The sequence below is a fragment of the Mesoplodon mirus genome, assembly GCF_964341445.2.
Source record: "Mesoplodon mirus genome assembly, chromosome: 13".
Taxonomy (NCBI): Eukaryota; Metazoa; Chordata; class Mammalia; order Artiodactyla; family Ziphiidae; genus Mesoplodon; species Mesoplodon mirus.
This window is the reverse complement of record NC_138989.1, coordinates 9,683,575-9,704,425: the sequence shown is the minus strand read 5'-3', so window position 1 is coordinate 9,704,425 and position 20,851 is coordinate 9,683,575. Positions and strand designations below refer to the sequence as shown.

General features: G+C 53.2%; 2 protein-coding genes across 20 annotated transcripts in view; one reads left to right on the top strand and one right to left on the bottom strand.

Moving 5' to 3' along the window:
- Nucleotides 1–13,374, top strand: part of ATXN2 (ataxin 2) — a 134,690-nt gene extending 121,316 nt beyond the window's left edge. For 5 of the 12 annotated variants that reach the window (XM_082641214.1, XM_082641218.1, XM_082641223.1 and 2 more), the window contains 3 exons: nucleotides 498–725; nucleotides 2,889–3,057; nucleotides 3,910–4,644. In XM_082641214.1, the coding sequence (XP_082497340.1) occupies nucleotides 498–725; nucleotides 2,889–3,057; nucleotides 3,910–3,938 (426 nt within the window). In that variant the 3' untranslated portion in view covers nucleotides 3,939–4,644. The other 7 variants (XR_014295781.1, XM_082641222.1, XM_082641220.1 and 4 more) reach the window with 7 other exon arrangements.
- The window catches only part of SH2B3 (SH2B adaptor protein 3), a 39,388-nt gene continuing 23,647 nt past the window's right edge, over nucleotides 5,111–20,851 (bottom strand). Inside the window, exons 3-9 of one of the 8 annotated variants that reach the window (XM_082641231.1) lie at nucleotides 9,763–9,864; nucleotides 9,589–9,680; nucleotides 9,410–9,504; nucleotides 9,096–9,310; nucleotides 8,835–9,006; nucleotides 7,855–7,962; nucleotides 6,107–6,244 (exon numbers count right to left, since the gene is read on the bottom strand). In XM_082641231.1, coding sequence (XP_082497357.1) covers nucleotides 7,886–7,962; nucleotides 8,835–9,006; nucleotides 9,096–9,310; nucleotides 9,410–9,504; nucleotides 9,589–9,680; nucleotides 9,763–9,864 — 753 coding nt within the window. In that variant the 3' untranslated portion in view covers nucleotides 6,107–6,244; nucleotides 7,855–7,885. Of the gene's footprint in view, nucleotides 6,245–7,491; nucleotides 9,007–9,095; nucleotides 9,505–9,588; nucleotides 9,681–9,762; nucleotides 9,865–20,851 lie in introns of those variants that run through there. The other 7 variants (XM_082641227.1, XM_082641228.1, XM_082641230.1 and 4 more) reach the window with 7 other exon arrangements.

Genomic DNA, 20,851 nt, shown 5'->3' with positions numbered 1-20,851 from the left:
TAGCTTCTTTAATCATGTTTGTTAAGAAGGCACTTAAGGAGCTCTTTTTTTTTTTTTTTTGCGGTACACGGGCCTCTCACTGCTGTGGCCTCTCCCGTTCCGCGGCATGTGGGATCCTTCCGGACCGGGGCACGAACCCGCGTCCCCTGCATCGGCAGGTGGACTCTCAACCACTGCGCCACCAGGGAAGCCCTTAAGGAGCTCTTTGACATCTGTCAGGCCCCTGGAGCAGTAGTCCTGTTTTACCACTGCTGGTTGAGGGCTTGTAGGCTGAGAATCAGGCTTGCAGCCCAGACAGGAATGTTTATGAACAGGAGGCACCCCCACCCCAGCCCTGCTCCTACTCCCTGTATATTCTCTGGTACCTGCCATTGCCCCTCATCTTAGATAGGCCCAGAGGGAGCCTGTTGTCACGTGCAAAACTCAGCTTTGTGTGTGACCCTTAAGCTGCTCTTCCTTAAAGAAGATATTCTCAGTTCGTTCCTGTTACTTTGCAGCACCATCAGCACCAGGCCGCCCAGGCTCTCCACCTGGCCAGTCCGCAGCAGCAGTCAGCCATTTACCATGCGGGGCTCGCACCAACCCCACCTTCCATGACACCTGCCTCCAATACACAGTCGCCACAAAATAGTTTTCCAACAGCACAACAGACCGTCTTTACGATTCATCCTTCTCATGTTCAGCCGGCTTATACCAATCCACCCCACATGGCCCATGTACCTCAGGTAAACCCGCTTTAGCCAACTTTCTGTGAAGACCAAGTAGGAAATGAAGGTTGTCAGATAAGCAGCAAAGAGCCAGCTGCTCTTCAAGCCAGGAACCCCTGTGTGTGATGCCATTTGCTTGTCTCCTTTTTTCCACTCAAATACATGTGATCTGGCCCTAAATGAATGTTTGTGTGGTTTTGTAATGGGATCAGTGAAGTTGCTGATTGGTCAGTCTTTTAACGTTTCCCAACTGAGACCTTAAAAATATCTTTGACTCTGGAAGGCAACCTAATTCTTTCCTTGCTGTATCTGCTTTGCTGTGTTTATATAGCTTCATTGCTATATATACATATACATACATATATTCCCCCACACACACGAGTCTGGTAAGGAGGATGGGATTTCACAAATTCTCAACTCTGAGGTGACTACACTGGGCCTGACCACTTGAATGTTAGTCACATGAGTTCCTAAGAAATACCTGTACTTGTTTTCCCTGGCTGTTCCTACATCTGCTTTGACCATATGTTGTACTTCTTGAAAGGGCTTGGCCTTGTACATTTGTGCAGTGTAACTTGAAGCTGGAAGCACCCAGGTGTTCCCATTTTTCTTAAAGAGCCACCCTGGAAGCCCTCTGGAGCTCACCTCCAGCATAAGCTTCTAAAGGTTGAAAGGTGTGGTTGCTTTCTGCATCAGCTGCTGACAAAAGTCCAATGCAATCCAGGGCCAGTTTGGATTGTCTTAATGAGGAGAAGGAGCTGCACTGAAGTTGGGCTCCAACACTGTCCTTTTAGGCCCTCCCTGGAGGGTGAATCGGCTGTATTTGTTGTCTCTTTTTGCTGCTTTCATAACAGAACTCTTCTGGGTCTCAGTTAGCCTGCCTCACTGAACTCTGTTTCATGTCAAGCAGTGCACCACTGAGGCTCTGGCGTGGTGGGGCTGGAGATGGTGCTCAGTTGGAGCTAACTCTCAGAGGCGACCTCGTAACTAGTGTTCCACAGCTCTGGGAAGTTTGGGCATTCTCCCCAGCAAACGTGTAGGTTCTGTAGTGTGGTGCACTGCAGTGGATGATTTGCTTTTGATGGTGGGGAGGGGAGCCGGTTTGGTCAGGTGTGGGGCAGCATGGTTTGGCTGAACCAGGAGCTTCATGAGACCAGGGGGCCTGTAGATGTCTAGCAGAGTCTGGTGGCTACGTAGGTATGTGAATTTACATGTAAGTTGGGGTTCCTAAAACCTCACTTTTGTGCTTTTGTGCTGAAAGAGCAAAAAGGTTAATATTTGCAGGGAAGCCCAGATATGCCCTGGGTCCCTTTGAATATGTAAGAGTCAAAACAGCATTTCATTCAGGGCTTATTCTGGTCTAGAACAGTGCACAGCATGGGAGGCAGGAAACGAGGGCTCTTCCTGGCTCTGCCAAATCCCTGCAGAGCTGCGATCCAGCTATTTGGGCTAAAACCTTTCCAACTTGACAGTGAGACCAGGTTGAACTCATTATCACCTGGTACAGAGAGACACTGGGCTGGACCAGATAATTTTAGATTACCCCTTCCCACCTCACTGGAGCCATTCACTGCAACTCCTGCTGCTGCTGCTCTATCGGCGTATCTTTCAGCAGAGCAAAGGAGCCTGAGAGGCTTTTCTCACTGCCTTGACTCATTGTTCACTGAGGTGTGCTGGTGAGCAGGCAAGAAGCAGAGGGGGAAAGGCAAAGAAAATCTGGAACAAAATTAACAGTCCCTGCTTATAATGCTTTCTTACTCGAAAGAGATGTTATCTGTAAAACTATTCAGGCCCCACATGGAAGCCAGAGTCTAAAGCATCATTGCAGGTAGCCTCCTATTTGAGAAAGCTGTGCTTGGATCAGGGATCTTTGTGAAGACCTTGCCCCATACATAGAATCCAGTCCTCAGAAACGTTGAAGGCTAGGACACTGCAGCCCTGACTTTTACCCAGGCTCGCTGGGTGCCTGCTCCCTCAGCCTTGCAGGATCTGCCAAAGGGTGAAGCATGTCTATAGGTCAACTGATGGATCCACTAGGGAATGTCCCCAGAGGAAAGAAAGGGCCCTGAGGGCCCACTGTTGCCCTTTCCTGAGAGCCCCAACCCAGTTAAAGGGACACAGTTGACATGTTGTTTAAGCTGGAGATGTTGCCTGTATGCGTAAAAGAGCTCTCTGTTTCAGGCTCATGTACAGTCAGGAATGGTTCCTTCTCATCCAACTGCCCATGCGCCAATGATGCTAATGACGACACAGCCACCCGGCGGTCCCCAGGCCGCCCTCGCTCAAAGTGCACTACAGCCCATTCCAGTCTCGACAACAGCGCATTTCCCCTATATGACGCACCCTTCAGGTGAGGCGTGTGTGTGCAGGGGCCGCCGGGCACCCCAAAGCATTCTGCTCGCACAGGTCGAATGGCAGGCAGGGCCAGCGCTTCAAGCCCCGCATCTGAGAACTAGCAAGACCCGTCAGAGTGTACACAGTAGGGACTGTGATGATGAGTTCAGTGTCAGGGCCTGAGGCTTCCGGGAGCCTAGTCTGTGTGTGTTCTGATGGTATACAGGATTTGGCTTGATGAGAAGCAGCAGCAGCAGCATTCTGTGTAGCTGATGCATGCTTAGGACTCAGTTGGCCTTCCTTGTTACGATAGGTTGGACAGGGCAGTGTTTTCCTTCCTGAGTCCCAACAGTCTGACGTGGGGGGTTACTACCATGGCAGAGTTTGATTGTAGCTCTGGAGACTACTACTGATGAGAAAGTGCTGTGTATGGATTGGTTTTGAGTATAGTATTAGCTCCAGTCTATGCCCTGACAGGTAGAGAATGCCCCGTGATTGTGCTCTAATACTTGATGGTGGCCATGGCGATATTTCACAGTCTAACCTGTTATTCTGAAAGCAATACTGGTGCTTGGCTATTATTTGGGGAGGGGATATGTTAAGGCCTTTTTTGTACCCCATGAGCAACAACTCTTCTGGGAGTTTTATCTGAAATGGTTTTGTCTGACTGGTTTGTTTCTACCCACCCACCTACCTTCTCCCCCTTTTGGTACAGATGCGGGGGGGTGGGAAGGGTAAAGAGTGAATTAAATTTTGAGTCTTGTTCAGGTAGCACAAGGATAGCTTACAGACATGTGCTGCAGAGACACTAGGCTAATGTGCGGTGTTGCCAGTTTTCTGTTTAAATATTCACTTTTCTTTTTTACAGTACAAGCCCACCACCAACAGCAGTTGTAAGGCTGCCCTGGAGGAACCGAAAGGCCAAATTCCCTCCTCCCTTCTACTGCTTCTACCAACTGGAAGCACAGAAAACTAGAATTTCATTTATTTTGTTTTAAAAAAATATATATGTTGATTTCTTGTAACATCCAATAGGAATGCTAACAGTTCACTTGCAGTGGAAGATATTTGGACCGAGTAGAGGCATTTAGGAACTTGTGGGCTGTTCCATAATTCCATACGCTGTTTCCAAGTCCCGCAAGTACCCCAGCTCTGCTTGCTGAAACTGGAAGTTATTTATTTTTTAATGACCCTTGAAAGTCATGAACACATCAGCTAGCAAAAGAAGTAACAAGAGTGATTCTTGCTGCTATTACTGCTTTAAAAAAAAAAAATCAAGACTTGGAACGCCCTTTTACTAAACTTGACAAAGGTTCAGTAAATTCTTACCGTCAAACTGACGGATTATTATTTATAAATCAAGTTTGATGAAGTAATCACTGTCTACAGTGGTTCAAGTTTTAAGTTAAGGGAAAAACTTTTACTTTGTAGATAATATAAAATAAAAACTTTAAAAAAATCAAAAAATAAAAAAAGTTTTAAAAACTGATATCAAGTTAATGTGTGTTTGTATGAGCTATTTCCATTATAGGATACTGAATATCAGGGCAGGAGGGCTGACTCTGCTGTCTTAATACCCTCGAAGGTTAGCTGTCAAATGATTTTTCTTCTTCACCTTTAGTTCTGGTTCAAGGTATCTCTAGAAAAAGACAAGACTGAGAGATGTTCTCTTTGGTGGCTAGAGGTCTGCTTCAGAAGGAGGAAGGCTGGCCAGAGTTGGGCAGTGCCGAAAGTCCACATCCTCACCCTGACGCTGATTCTGTAAGCTTCCTTTTTAATATCTCCTGAACCCAAATGAGTTAGAAGTTGTCCTGATTCAGGCATCTGTCTGTTTTACCAGTAGGGGGCAGGAGACACACACAAACACACACACACACACACCTGTAATAAAGAAATCCAGAGGGCTGAAAAGATGCAGCGATGTACAAAATAGCGTACTCCTGTAGACCCCTAAGCATCTGTTAAATGTCTTCAGTTTGTGGGAGGAGGACAAACAGGAAAAGCAAGTATTTTGCAGAGACTACAGTCATAATAGATAGATAGAGCCTTTAAATACTGTGGTACCAAAATCAAGATTCTGAAAACTTTGTTTTAATTCACATGTAGCAATTTGTACATTTTAGCAAAATTTGCATTCTTCACGAATAAGTTACTTATACAGTACATAAACAATGCATAAAAGTTTGCCAAATACCTTCTGTCTACAATGATACAAGATGAATCCATTTTCTGTGTTGTCATTACAACGTGCTGCTTATTCCGCTAAACACTGGATGTCAGATGTGTCCTTGTTAAGAGTCAGTGGAAAATAAACTATCAAGTTCCTCTAGCCTGTGGGAGATGTTAGCGCTCACATGACATTTGTGATAACAGACTTAGCCCTGAATAATAGCATAAAGGAATCTAAGGCAACCCTTAGGGAAGGGTTCAAGGCCTTGATGTTAAGTTAAGAAACTGTTAATGTAAAAATAGTGTTCTCTGGTTTAAGATTTTAATGATTGCTATTCCTTTCTCCTACACGGTCCAGAAATGATCAAAGGCAGAAGATTTATACCAGATAAAGCCATATGGATTGCTGGTCTAAAATTCAAGGCAGGTTAGTTGACTTAATTCTTTGGTGCTGGTGACTGTTAGTTTGTAAAAGTTCATTGAAGTCAGGCGAAGGAATTGATGATGCTGGGAGCAGTTAAGCTATCCTTGTTGTCTGTAATTAGAGATAACTGGAGGGCTTGTGGTGCTTACTGTCCAACTGGCACTCAAGAGTCTGGCTCTCAGTAGAGGCTGCTGGCTTGGCCTCTTGCCGCCAGCGGTGGTCACATTGAGGCTGGAAAGAGGGTGGTGGAACGTGCTATGACTGCGGTGGGCTGGCTGCAGCCGTCAGGGTTGCTCCCTCACTGCCTCTGACAGCAGCCTCGAGCCCAGGAACCCACTGCTCCCGTTCTCCAGCTCAGCCTGCTCCAGCAGAAAGAAAAGGCATTGACTTAGTGTCGCTTCTTCCCAGGCCATGAGGGGCCTTTTTGTCGGAATGTATTTGAGCTGTCCTGGTAATTCAGACACATTTAGTAAAGAAATGTTTTTCTTGAACATTTTACACTGAAGCAGTCTGGAAGTGGGTGACTCTTTCACAGATTCTGAGCTTGTACTTTGTAGCCAGTCGGTCAGAGCTGCTGGCTTGCTGTGCCTGGCTTGCCTCTTGGCACTACCTGAGAATTGTACGTTGAGAGGCTGTTAAGAAGTGAGTACCCCTGGCTTGTGGATATCATATCCCAGATGTTTGTTTACCCTTCTGGTTGGAGGGAGGGAACTTAATTGTTTGGTTCATTGTCTGCTTGGCCCCTTTCCTGTGCAGACAGAGGAAAATCTGTACCAGTGACTTGTCAGCATTGACTTTCTATGATGAGCTTTCTCTTGTAAAAGAGAAATCCAAAACAGTGCTTACACCTGGTCTACACTTTGCTTAGCATTCATTAATCAGACCTGCTTGATGTGTAGAAAATGTGGCCCTTAGAAATAGACTACAACTCTAGATCAGGGTTGGTTATGCTTTACCGTCTGTGAAAACACCCAGGACTGTTGGTTTTATCTGTGTATATAAGGTGGGGGGAGGGGCACGCCACACAGCTTGCAGGATCTCAGTTCCCCGACCAGGGGTGGAACCCACGCCCCCTACAGGGGAAGCACAGAGCCCTACCACTGGACCACCAGGGAAGTCCCAGGAGTGTTGGTTTTAAAAGTGGAAGAGAGGTGGCTCCTGACCTCCCTGCCCCTCCCAAAGTCTGACCTCTGACCTCTTGGAGTAGAGAATGGCTGGAGGGAACAGACACATGCCTCACCCCCGATAAGGCAGGCAAGTAGTTAGTTTAGGCCAAGGTTTAAATTTAGCTTTTGACTGATGTATCTATAATGTTAAGCTGTGCTGAACTCCCAGTTTCCTAGAAGCCACTTCGATGAGCCCAGCGGCTATACTGAACAGCTCTGCTCGCACCCAGAAGCAGCTGACTCCACTCGGTCACTGCCTCCCTTGTTTCTGAGCCTCTGCGTGAAAGTTCTGGGAGGAGCCAGCCCCCTATGAATTGTATCACTTGTGAAAGGCAAGTATAGATGGAGATTTGACTGCAGGACCTCCCTGCATGGTAGAGGTTATGTGTGCCTGTGTATACATGCACACACATGCTTCATCAGATGAAGCAGTGGTTACTGCTGGAACAGAACACTGATTGTGGGCTATTAAAGGAGTTTCTCATTAGCTGTGGCACCAGATTCCTGGCTTCCATTTTGGCTCAAGAATGAGCCTAAAACCTTGTGGGATAATTTAATAAGCCTTTAGACACTTGGAGGCCCTGAGCCAGCCCTGTTGGTGAAGGATTTACTAGAAAGGGCCCAGCAGCCCTTTATTCCTTTTTGCCTGCCCCTCCTTTACCCCTCAGTTTGACTCACCATAAAGCTGCTGTAAACCAGAATCCAGTTTTTTATTCATAAGGCACCAGGGTGAAATTGTTCCTTGCCACCCTCCTATTTCAGTAATTGCCTGAATTTCCCTGAAAGGGTGACACACTTCACTTCTCTACATTTAGGAAGGACAGTGGCTCCTCAGCAACAGGTGACTGTCCTGAGGATGCAATAGACAAGGAAGCCAGGCATGCTGGCTCGAACCAGGAACTGGTCAAGTAGGATTTGCATAGCTGTCTCTGACTACAAAAATCGCATGGGTATTAGTTCAAACAGTGCAGTGAAATAAGCAGTGGTTTAATTTTGAAACCTGAATCCTTTGAAAAATTAACCTGAGGTAAAAATGTTTAAAATCATTTTTGACCTTTAGCTTGTCCATCTGCCAGAACTTTGTCCTAAAGTTGAGAGTCGAAGCAGGATAGGTGTGGCCACCTGTGGCTTGGGTACAGCAGACCCGCCACGTGGACTGAAGCTATAACGGGAAAAACCACAGGAGAATCCAGGGCTTGTTAGTGTTTTGGGCTTCCTGATGGGCCCCCTCCCCCCTCCCCAAGTAGAAAGTCTGCCAGCTGGGACAGTGTCAGTGAAAAAGAGTTTCCACTGCCAACTCCAGCCCTCACCCCACCGCCCCCTCTAAGAGTGATGGGGCCTGGTCCTAGGGACCCAGGGCAGGAGCTGGCGACATCCACGAACAAGAACTACATCTGTAAACAATAAGGAGAAAGCCAGGTGAGAATGGAACTTCTAGGAGGCCCTTTAACAGGCCTAATTGAAGGGTCACATCCAAACTGGAATGAAGAGTTAATTAACAGTGTCCCTTAAATCTCTCTCTGGAAGGAAGGAAAGAAGGTTATACATTCAGAAGTTCACATCTCTGCTTGCTTGTGCTTCTCGGGGGCCTCTGGGAGGCCTGTCAGAGAGGCGTGTACTGATTGTCTATGGCCCGCAGGTGGCTCCGGGAGGAGGAGTCCATTTCATAGTCCGAGTCCCGGGCTCGACTGGTGGGCTCGGGCTCCAGGTGCCGCAGGCTGTTGGCCAGTTCCTCAGGCGAAGGCACCAGGTGGAAGATCTGCTCTGGGGGAGAGGACCGGCCTGGGAGACCCTCTGGGCCGAGCCCCCGTGGACAGCCAGAAGCGCTAAGGTGGGGAAGGCCCAGCTCTGAATCCCAGCGAGAGAGGGAGAAAGGGAACAGGACAGTGTTGGAGGAACCTGGGGGACAAGTGACCAAGAGAGAGACCACACTGTCAGTCTTAACGGGGTGGAGGCAAGTGTTGGAAGGACACAACACGAGGTCTCGGTTCCCAGTGCCACCACCCCCTTTATCAAGGGGCATTAGGGTCACACCTGGCGGCTGGGAGACGACTACCACATAGCCGGACAGCCGGACGTCACAGGCAGCCCCGCACTCGAGTGGGATGGGTGAGCGCTTGAAGTGGTCGAGCATGTCCACAACCGAGGGGAAGTGGAGGTGTTGCACGCGACACTGGCCCCGCTCAGTCAGTGAGAGGCGCAGGTGCTGCAGGAGAGGAGGACGGTAGGCTCGGGCATTGGCCCCTAAGGGCCTTGAGCCTGGCCAGGGGGCAGCCCACCTGCCTCACCCCATACCTTAGCTATGCCCTGGAAGTTGAACGTGAGCACGTACTCCCCACGCCGAGTCTCACTTTGCCGTACCAGGAACACTCCGTGAGCGTCAGGACCCTGCAGCTGAACCAGCTGAGCTGCCTTCACTCGGGAGATGGGGCCATGGAACCAGGGGTAGCAGGACAGGAAGTGATCTGTCTTCTGGCAGGCTGGGTCCAGCAACCCCCCAGGAGAAGCACCTGATAGAGGAGGAGATGGGTGATGGCGATCCTTTGTGTATGCCTCATGTCCTGGGCTGAGTTCCGACATAGCAGAGGACAAAGGCCCTGACCCCTCACCTTGGTTCAAAGAATCTGTGCTTCCCCTTGGAGAGTTAGATGTGCCGGGCTCTAAGGCTGAGGGAATATGCATCTCTGAGTCTGTGCTGAGTCTGCTGGAGAAGGGTTGGGGTTAAGAATCTGGGTAGGTCAGGAGGAGCAGTAAAAGCTGTGCCAGGAGTGGGGCCCTAGGGTCTCACCCTTGGCCTGCGCACTCCCGGAGCTCAGCCATCCATGAGTTCAGCTGCTGCTCATCTCCCACCTCAAAGATGATGTCTGTCCGATCCTTCACCTGGCAGGAAGGGAGGGGAGAGCTGGGTGGGATCCCTGAGGTCTGTGTCTATTCCTCCCAGGTGTGGAAAGCTGTCACTCACCTTCAGCACAAAGGTGTAGAGGTTGTCAGGCATCTCGAGACGTGTGCATCGCCGAATCTCCTGGATGCTGGAGCAGGCTGCTTGTAGCTTGGGCTTTGAACTCTAGGAGACCAAGGCAGACATTCAAGGCCTGTCCCTGATGGCCCTTCACCCACCCAGGCCTCTGCCCTTTTCCGCAGTCTCCCCAGGGGCTAGCTTGCTGAGTGCATGGTCGTGGTGCTGCTGAGCAGGCACCCCAAGCCTGGAGTGCACACACACACACACACACTCACACACACACACACACACTCTCTCTCTCTCTCTCTCTCTCTCTCTCTCCCTCCCCCCCCAGCACCCGATCTCTGCTTCACCTGGACCTGTGGACATTCCAGCTCTGACATGTGTCCGTTGGCTGATGCCTGTTTCTCTTCCCAGTGGTGGAGCAAAACCCCCCAACCCCCTACCCTGGCCAGTCACACTGGCTGCTGGCTGCCTCATTGCAGTAAACCCAGAGAGGGGACGTGAGGGTATCCAACCCAAGTTCCCTCTATGGTGCTGGCTGACTCTGCCTGGGGGCCCAGGACTTTATCATACCTTTAGTTCCACTCGTCCCCTCCCCTCCCCTCTATTGGCTCCCCACCAGTACGGGTCTCTCGCAGCCTAACAGCAGCCTTAGGAAGCAGATACTATCACCACATCTTAAAAAGAAGAAACTCAAATCTTGGAAGTAAAGTCATTTGCCTGAGGAAGTGGCAATCAGGTTGTGAACCCTTATCCAAAGCATACAGCCTACCTAGAACCTCAAATTCCCAAACCGAGCTAATCTGTCCTGCCTTCGAGTCTTAGGACGAGGAGGGGGTTGGCAGAGTAGCTTAGCTATGGGCTCTTGTGGCTCTTTTGCCAATGTGCCCAAAGGGGCAAAGCCTGGCATGGCTGGCCTCAATTACAGCCAGCCAGAAGCCCACACAAAACCTGGGGCCCAGCAGTCTCCCATGACATTCAACACACGTGGGGTTCAGAGTGGGTGGGAGATGACCCCCTACCCTTTTGCCAGCAAAAGGGTCCTGACTGAACCTGGCTGACCCTGCAGATGCTTGTTCCCAGGGCCCAGGAGCTCTCATCCTTTTCTCAGAAAGGAGATCACCCCTTCACTGCCCCCATCTCCTCCACTTCCTCCTATGATAAGACTGGTAAGATTGTTTCTCTGGGGTCATGAGATGATCGATGGCTGCTTCCAGCAGAGGCCAAAAGAAGATAAGAGCGTGGGGGAAGGAGCAAGATGTGGGGAACGGACAGAGGAGACCCAAGTGGGCCCTCCTCCCTCCAGCAGCTTTTCCTAAGAGCCAGGAGACAGACAGCAAGGCGCACCTGGAACTACCACAGCTCCCACCAAGGCAGTGCCGGCCAGGGAGGAGGAAACGAGGCATGAGCAAAGGTGAGTTCCAGGCAGAGTGGCTTTGGCGGATCTGACCTCCATGAGGGGCTGACTTTTCAAAAGGTGGTGCAAGAGTCAATCCTCAAAGCCATAGGCTTAATTAAGCATGCTTCAGACACACAGGTGCCAGGGTTCTGATAGAAGGATGGTGACCCCAGGACTGGGCAGCCTGGCAGGAGAGGGTTGGTCAAACGGGGGCTCTTCCTGGCCCAGGCCCACCCGCAGAAGGTCTTAGAGCTGCCAGTCCTTCCCTGGTTGTTGGACACAGCATTCTGGGAGAACAGCTCTGGGAACAAGCTCAGAGAGGTCGCACAACTAGTAAATCCCAGCCCTAAGTGACCAGCACCAGCCAGGGCATCTTCACCCTTCAGGTTCTCGTATGTCCCCCACGACCGAGTTCCTCAGCCTGGGAGCCTCGCCTGGCACCTGCACAAGCACTGGACGTGCTGGAGCGCATGGGAAGCGGGGCGTCTGCTCTCGCAGCAGCTTTCACTGCCAGCCAGCCCCTCTTGTCTCTATTTCCCGTCTGCAAAACGGGTTAGGTGCAGAGAGCTCCTGCCTTCTCTCGCTTTTGCAGTCGGCCCTGCCTGGACCCCCAGCCTCCCCACTGTCTCTGGGCCCTCAGCGTCACTGGGAGGAAGCAGGCCAGGCCGAGAGGGTAACAGGCCTCATTTCCCTTTCAGTTCCGCTCCGGGCCCTGGGCCCTGCCCCCAGTGTGAGTGCCAAGATTACTGGCAGAGCCTGGTTTCACTCTGAAAGGGGGGCCCTCCATGCCAGCTTCACCCCCAGCAGCTGAGGAAGAGCTGACCTGACAGGCAGTGAGGAGAGCATTCCCCTCCTCCCCCCACAGCCAACCCTGGCCGCACAGACGGTGGTGAAACGCGTCCTGGCTCCCCTCTGCCTGCTGGCTGAGCGTGATAGGGGTTCTTTGATGTCTTCACGGTAGCCCAGGCTCACACAACTCCAGAGGCTGAGCCAGGGCCTGATCCCCAGCCTGCCAAGGACCAGAGCCAGTGCATCTAACTACCATGCTGCCTGGTGGAGATGCCAGGGGCTCTGCCCAGATTGGAGGGGCAATTGAGAGCACAGGGACGGACATCCCCACCTATGGCCACAGCCCTAGCTGGACAGTCCAGAGCAGGACTTGTGAGCGCTGGTCACTGTGTGGATGGACCAGTGGGTGCCTTTCTGACTGAACGACGTGATGGAACAGAGCTCTGGTGGAGAGAGCCGAGCCCGAACCGCAGCCGCAGGAACACTTGGGGCTTCAGGTTCCCCGCCTCTCACACACCCTCTATTCCACCTGCCACGCAGAGCAGGCCAGGCCAGCAGCTGCTCTCTGAACCCACCTCAGAGTCGCACTGCTTGGGTGATCAAAATGACCAGACCATCCCAGTGTTTGTAGTGCAGGCAGTAGACTGTCACCCGCCACGTCCTGCAGCATCCCTCCCGGGGAGCCGGTCTTCTCATTCTTGGCTCCCAGCATCCAAAAAGCACAATGGCCACTGTGCCTCAAGTGGTAATCCATTTCTTTCTTTGCTCTGGCTGCTAGGAAGCGCAAAGACAAAGATGTAGACCAGCTCTGACGCTGTCCTCACAGTAGGGCTTGCGTTTCTAGAGCTAACTTTATCCAGGCTTTTTAATTTTTCTTATTCCTCTAGGCACTGGGGTTCAGTCTTGACACTACCCTTCTTGTATAACCTTGGACAAGCGACTCAGCCCTCCACGCCTTAGTTTTGTCATATGTATGTATGGTGGAAGTACTTAATAGTCCCTCTCTTTTCACAGGGTTGGTACGGTGATTGGGTGAACTATTGCAAGTGAAAGAAATACCTGATAAACAGCTGTTGTTAAATTTCCAGGCTGGGGTCTGAGGCCATCCAAGATGGGAAAAGCCTGCTTGGGTTGACTGCAGTGTTACAGTGCTCCCATGTCACAGGACTGCAGTACGGCAGCATTACAGTGCTCCTGTGTCACTACAGCTTCCCCTGAGCACACACCTGCTTTCTCTCAACCTTACAGACCCTGTTTGTAATGTGCTCCCTTCCTACCTGCAACAAAGTTGACAATATAACCTCCCTCCCTACGTACCTATCCTAAGTAAGATAAAAGGGAAGTAATGGAATGTAATTGATACTAAAATAAAATGTATATCACTGTGACTATGCATACACACAGTGAACTACTCAGGTGCTTCTGGGTTTGAAGAGATCAAGGACATGGAGGTGCCAGAGGGTAGGGTGAACCCTGAAAGGACAAGTAGTCTGTTCAGTGGACATGGCAGGAAGTTCCATGTGCTTCTACATAAGATAGAGCAAAATTCTGGCCCTAGGTTTGTTCTCGTGCTTTTGGAGGGCGTTTTGGTCAGCTCTGCCTAGCCCGCGGGTTCATCCGGTCCTCCTCAGCTCCCACTGTCCAAGGACTCCTTTCTCCCGTGGCAGGGGGCCGGGGGTGGACGGCCTTTGGGCCTCGAATTTGGGCCTCGAATCTGCCTGGAGGGGATGAGAGGATGACTGGGACCAGACCTGGCCTTTCTCTGGAGGCCCTGCCTTCCCTAAACCTGCTGCCACTCCCTGTGTGCTCAGGGGTGGGGATGGCCCATCCAGAGTCTTCCAGGGTGCTGGGCTGTACCCTGCTCTGCCGTGTACTCATGGCCATTCATACCCACAAGACCCCGGCAGAGGTGCCGGTGCCCCAGCAGGAACAAAATACACACAGGATCACAGAGCTGTGAGAGCTCCCAGAGAAGGGAGACAGACACCCAACAGGAAGGGGACGGTAAGGGCCAGGATAGGCGGGTGGGAAGGCAGTGAGCTTCCCAGGTGCCAGAATGACCCTGGCAAAGGCCCTGCGGCGGGGAAGCGCAAAGGCGCAGTGAGACTGGCGCGCAGTGAGGCAGTCCCCGCGGGACCTTGAGGCCGTGGGATTCCGTCGGCTTATTCTAAGGTGGAGCTGTGGAGGTGGGCAGCTGATGCTCACGTTGAATACTTGGGCAGAAGCAGGCCAGCTAGTTGGGCCCGACCCTGCCCTTACCCGCGCCTCCGTGGGAGGCTGGAGGGGAAGACAACATCCAATTCACACCCAAGCAGTAAAGGGCCTGGCACGGAGGGTCCCGTGGTATGGGCAGGCCGAGCCCTCACAATGGCCTTGTTCCATCCACTGTAGGGGCCTTTATCCTTCAAGGGAAAGCCTTGAGGGGAGACCTCCCACCACCATCTGGAATCCCCCAGGCCACACCAGCCCCTTAGCAGTCTTGCCTCTCCCAGGGTTTTGGGACCCTCATTCCTGTCCTATAAAGAGCAGCGATGGGACAGGAAGTAGGACATAGTATACGGCCGAAGGTCTAGGTCCAAGCCACACTCCTCTGCCGTGGCCCTCATGCCCTCAAGGTAGCATCCCCGTGACCTGGAGGCAAGGTTAGACGAGCCCTAGCTCCACCACTTACTACCTTTGGGATCTTGGGCGTGGCAGTAACGGCAGCCTCAGTTTTCCAAGCAGACTCCAGGAGGAGAAGGATGAGAGTGCAGTCCTTGACGGGGGCCTGAAAACTTAAAGGCCCAGAAGAAATTCTAGATCCCAGTCATGGATAACTTAGTCCCCCAACCCCTGGCCACAGCCCAGAATCGATACTGCCTGTATGGATGAATGAATGAACATATGGACAAAAGACATTATGGGAAAGGCTTAATCATGTGTTACTGATTGTATCAAAACCACCTTAAAAAAAAAAAGAAAGAAAGTACCGTGTCTTGTTCCAAAAATTTTAGTCGGGTTATAGGGGTACTCAGAGTGGGAAGGGAGACAACTGCTAGAACACAGACCAGAGTTTCACTTGGCACCAATTTGATTCTGAGCTTCCTGGCAGCCAGTGCAAAGAGGGATTCCCCAAGAGTAGGCAGCCTTTTGTGCATGGAGAATCACGTGCACAGTAGTACATTAAAGGCTCTGAGAAAACCTGAAGCAGAGAAACCTGAACCCATGTGTTCCCCAGACTTTGGCCACCCTGTGTCCTGCCCAGAAGCCTCTCTGGGGTCTGCACAACCACCGCAAGCAACGTTGCCGTCCTGGATTTTGGGACTTAGACAGTCCTGGCCTTGTGTCCCAGTTCTGCCTCATCCTCCATGACAAGTGACTCACCTCTCCTAGCCTCAGTCTCCACTTCTGTAAGGTGGGGTAACAGTGCCCCTACCTTCCGTGAGACTTTGGCAATACAGTGTGTGCAGGCTACGGAAAGGTCCCCGGGGACACGGCACAAGGTGGGGATGAGCACAGGGCCTTAGGAATGCAGTCTTAGGAATGAATACCTGATCTCCTCAGAAGCAAACAGCCCCTCCTGAGGAAGCTTTCAGCTTTCACAGCTATCTGTCCACAACAAGACCATGAGCACAAGGCGGCCTCCCTGCTCCCTTCCCATCTTTGTGTGTCCTCTGCAGGGCATAGAGTTAGCGGTTTTAAATGTTTGCTGAGCACTCTCCAAAGTGGAGAAGGTGGAGGAAAAGGCACTGGAGGCTAAGGGTACGGCAGGAGCTAACATCCAGAGACCAGAAAGTACAGCCAAATCCACAAGATGGCAGGGGAGTTGGCTGTGGCTAGAAACGGTACTAACAGGACCCCTCACACCACCCTTTAGTGAGCACCTACTATGTACCAGGCACTGGGGCCTGGGCTATCCATCCAGGACCCCTTTGAACTGTTGAATTCACAGGCCAGCACCATTCCAGAAAGTTCAAGTTTCAAAGAAAAGAGCATCATATTGAGGAACAGAGGTGCCAGGACCAAAGAGGTAGGAAGGTCATTGTTCCAGAGTGGAGGGCAATCCTTGACATAACTATGGTGATACTCTGAGACCACCCTGCTCTGGGGCACCTGTCTGAGGAACAGTGGTGGGCGCCTCCCATGACCCCCCCCCCCAACAGCCCATGAGGCTGGTGTTTTTATCCCCACTTGACAAGTGAGGAGCCAAGGCTAAGGAAACCTCCCTTAGGGACTGGTCACAACACAGGATGCACAACCAGCAGGCCTGGGTCCTCTGGAAGTCAGCCCGGGATCCATGTTTAACGTGGGCCCTGGGTGTGTCTGGAACCCACGGCATCTGAGGGGAAGGCTGGGTGGGGGGCCACACCCACCTCCCTCCCCTGCCCCCCTTTCCCCAGGCACAAGAGACTTGGAGGAGGAAGGGCTCAGTCCATCCCACAGCGGCAGAATGGTGGATGCTGGGGCAAGGGGTCTGGAACCAGCCGGCCTGGGGGCAAAGGGGGCGCTCACAGGGAGCCCCCACTAACGTGAGGCGTCAGAAAGGGTGACACCCTGAACCCCCTGCGAGATGGGCAGCATCAAAACTGAGTTGCTGTCCATCGGTCCCACCACTGCTACTCCCTGACACATACCGAATCCAGCTGCTTCCCGTCCCCCTCCTCTGCTCAGAACTCTCCTGTGGGCCCCATCTTGCTGGTCCGCGCCATGGCCCGTGAGACGCTGCATGACCTTGTTCTGGTTACCTCCTCAATCTCATCTACTGTTCTCTCACTCACTCCGATCCAGCCACACTGGCCTCCACTGTTCCTGCGATGTAGCAAGCACACTCCCACCTTGGGGCCTTTGTGCCTGCTGTTCCCTCTGTCTGAAAAGCAGTTTGCCCACGTTTTCACAAATCGGGCTCCTCTCGGATTCAGGTCTCAGCTCAAGGGTCACCTCCTCAGGAAGGCCCTCCCTAACCAGGTGTCTAAATACACAGAGTCACCATCACAGAACCCCTTTACTTCCTTCACTGCACTTATCAACCTGTGAAATGCTCTCTGTGGGGACTTGTGGCATCCCCGGTACCCAGCACAATGCCTGGTAGATTGTAGATGCTCACTTTCATTCCTATACAAATATTCATCACAGGTCCCTTGTTCGCCAAGTATCATGAGTGCTGGGGATAAGCAGGGCCCAGGATATGGCCCCCACTGCAGACCGCCCATTGCCATGAGGGCTCTGGAGGAGTGGCAGGGATACGTCAAAGCAGGGTGATCGGGGTGAGGACGGAGGACACGGGGTTGGGCCTCCAGGGGCTCGAGCCAGCCAGGGGAGAGGACTGGCTGAGAGGAAGGCTCTGGACACCTCACGGAACACATCAGGCTCGTGTCACAGATGGAGGAACGGGGACCCTGAGAGGCAAAACCACTTGTCCCCGGCCACGGAGAAAGAAGCCAAGAAGAGCTGGGGCTCGGACCCTCGTCTGCCCAGACCCAGAGCCCACACCACCCGCCCCCATCCAGCCCGTTCCTCCCAGTTCATGTTCTCTCCCACCACCAGGCCTGACCCAAACTGCGGGTCTCAGCAGAGAGAACCTCCCCTCCTCCAGGGAGCCTCCTCTGATCACCACGTCGTGGTCAGTGCGATTCCTGTGCCTCTCCCTCGGCACGGGGCTTATCAGCCCTGGCCATGATTTCCTGAAGGTGCAGCTGCCCCCACCGCCTGCCTGGGAGGTCCTCGGGGGGTGGGGACAGGGCACCAGGCCTTGTTCCCAGCTGGGGCCCAGCACCGGGTCCAGCCCAGAGGAGGTACTTGGAGAGGGTTTGTCGGATGGATGGGTGAGTAGCTGCTAGGTGCCTGGGGCCCCAGCCCTCATGTCTCGGGAGCAGGGTCAGATGCAGGGGGTGTGGTGATTATCTCACCCCCTTGTTCCCCGGCTCCCTAGGGGGCAAACCGAAGGCAATGAGCCCGTTCCAGGGGCTGAACAAATGTTGGAACTACAGGCCACAGGTCACTTCCTTCCTCTGCCCCCAACCAGGGCCCTGCAACACACACACAGGCCCTTCGAGTGCCTGCTTCAGCCGCTTTTTCTCCGCGTGAGCCTGAGCAAATCACTTCACTTCTCTGTGCTTTTGTTTTCTCATCTGTAAAATGGGGGTGATGTTGGAGTGCAACCCCAGGGCTTCTGTACGTGAACCTGCCTGTCACCCTGAGTACACAGGAGTCTCCCAGGTCTCCCCCTTGGTCTGCTCCCTGTTGCCTCAAGCTCCCTCTCCCCGTGGGGGAGCAGGAAAGGGATGGGAGAAGCTTCCTCAAAAGCCACATGGATCAAGTCAGCTTCCCCTTTCTGGCAAGTGAGAGCCAGCCAATGCCAGAAGCAGAGCTTCTCCAGAGCCGATACTGACATGGTGAGTCAGCCCCCAAGCATAACCACCCCGTTCGAAGTCCCCATCATTTCGCCTCCCTCCTCTGGGTGGCAGCCCCAGATCCCACCCTGAGCGACCAAGCCTGAGTGTGGGGGCCTGCGCCCCCCACTATCAGACCCAGAGAGGCCCTGTAGGAGGGGTAGCCAGCCAGAGATGCTGAAACAGACAGGGGCTGGGGGCTCGTCTGAAGCCCCACCTGCAGTGAGCTCCCCCTCAAGCCTGTAAAAGTCCCCCCGCCCCGACATGTCCGAAAGACAGACTCTCAGTGACACAGACACAAAGCCCCTTCTGAGAGAGATGGCGACCACCCCCCCACACACACAATCACAGAGACTGGGACACAAAGCCCCTCTCAGATGCTGGAGCAACCATCCCCTCAGAGACAAACTCCCAGAGACAGAGAACCCCATAGAGAGAGAGAGCCCCGAACACACACACACAACCAGTCTGGGACCCCCTGACAGCCGCTCAAACCCCTCCTGAGACGCGGGTGTCCTAGTTCACGCCGAGTGGCTGAGTGTGGATGACCCAGCTGTGAAGACGGGCAGGCACTTCCGCTCTAAGGCCGGCCGGGTGGGGGGGTCTGTGGCTTAAGAGGGACCACACCTAGAAGTTCCACTCCCTGCACCCCGTCACGGGCGTGGATGAACTGGCGAACCAAGGAGCTTACGGACCCCCCGGCACCTTCGCTAGCTGACCTCGCCTCCCTCCTCAGGGTGACAGTGGTCCAGGCCACATGGCCTGGCCTGGGGAGGCATGTCCTGGGATGGGGCCTTGCAGAGGCGGGAACAGAGGTGCCAGTGCCACCACCCTCACTAGCCGGGCCACATGCCCACACCACCTAGGCCTCTCCCCGCTACACCTTTCCTCCACGCAGGGCACCACTCCTGGCCAAGACCTTTGGCAAATTAGGATCAACCACTTTGCAGGGCCTGGAGCTGCTCAGCAGCCAGCCTCCATCAGCTCCCCTTCCGTCAGTTACCCGCTGCCCTGCCTGAGACGGTCTTGAGGACAGAGCGGTGTCTTCATCTGGGAGCGCTGAGCTGGCACTTGGGCCTGGGCCGACCGGGGGTCCGGAGCAGGGTCGGGGCCCAGCCAGAACCCCACCCCAGCCCCCCGCCGGCTGCAAACCAGCTGCCACCAGCCCACGCCTTGGGCGACCGCATCCTGCTCCCAGCATCCCACCAGGAATCCTTCCTGCCCCGCGTGGCCGAGGAGGGGCAAGGCCCGTGCACCCTGTCCCCGTCCACCTTCACGCAGGCTACGCCTTCCTCTTGTAGTGCTGCTCTGGCTACCTCAGTGCCAGGACACGCCAGGCCTCGCATACTGGGCTGTGGTCAGCCCCCAAGACAGGAAACCATGGCTCCCCACCACGTGCCCAGGCCCCGAGCAGGAGGGGGCACACCCGGCCCCGAACCTGGCACTGCTCCCTGGGCTTTCCTGCTGCACGGGAGGGCGTGCTCAGTGCTCTCGAGGGGAAAGCAGAGGAGAACCTGAGTCTCACAGGCCAGGGGTCCCGGAGCTGGCCGGCCCCCAGGGCCTTTTGCGGCGGGCCCACCTCCCGGCCCCTCTGCGGATCCAGCCCGGTGGGGGAAGCCCCTCGCCCCTGCAGCACAGCCCTCAGCTGCACCCTGGGCCCCGTGTCTGCTCCACGCCTGGTGAGAGTGGAAAAAGATGTGGTTAAGAAACAACAAATAACCTCTGTCACCGGCCTCCGGTAGGGGAGTGCACCAGAGGGAGGGGGTCTCGTCACCACCAAGATCCCCAAAAGCCCCGACGGTGGCCACCGCCTGCCTTCGAAGAATGATGATTCAGAAGAAGAGGTGAAAGCGAGGGCCTCTGGGGCTCAAGGGGCTGCAGGGACGCCAGGGAGGCTCAGAGTCAGCTGAGCAGAGCCTTGGGCTGAGCTGACAGGGAAACCAGGGCGAGAGCCCAGGAATCTCCACCCTTCCAAGCTCAATCTGTCGTGGGTTGTTGTCATTATCCTTAGCCCACGTTTAGTGACATGCCTTGACACACAGCATCTCCACTGACACCAAAAAACAACAGGAAACCGTACCAGCCACAAAGAATAAAAGCTGGCTGGATTAAATAATTAAATGTGAAAAATAAAACCAAGACAAAACTGGAATAGAAGAACCTAAATAATTATCTGATCCCAGGGTCGGGGAGGCCTTTCTAAGCAGAAAAAGCAAAGAACAAAATCATAAAGGAAAAGATCACTGTATTTCACTGCCCAGACTTAAAAACCTCCATAGGCCAAGAAACTCAGGGCCAGTCGAAAAGCCAAATGGCAAACTAGGGAAATATTTGCAACGTGTGACAGAGTGCTAATGTCAGCGTAAAGAGCTCCTGCAAGTCAACAGGAAAGAGGCAGGCAGTGCAGGAGAGGAGCACACAGAGTTAATGGCCTGTAAGTCACAGAAAATGTCTATGACCAAGAAACATTGGAGAAAGAGTCAAAATCCACAGGGACAGAAAGTAGGATTAGTGGTTGCCAGAGGCTGGGGGG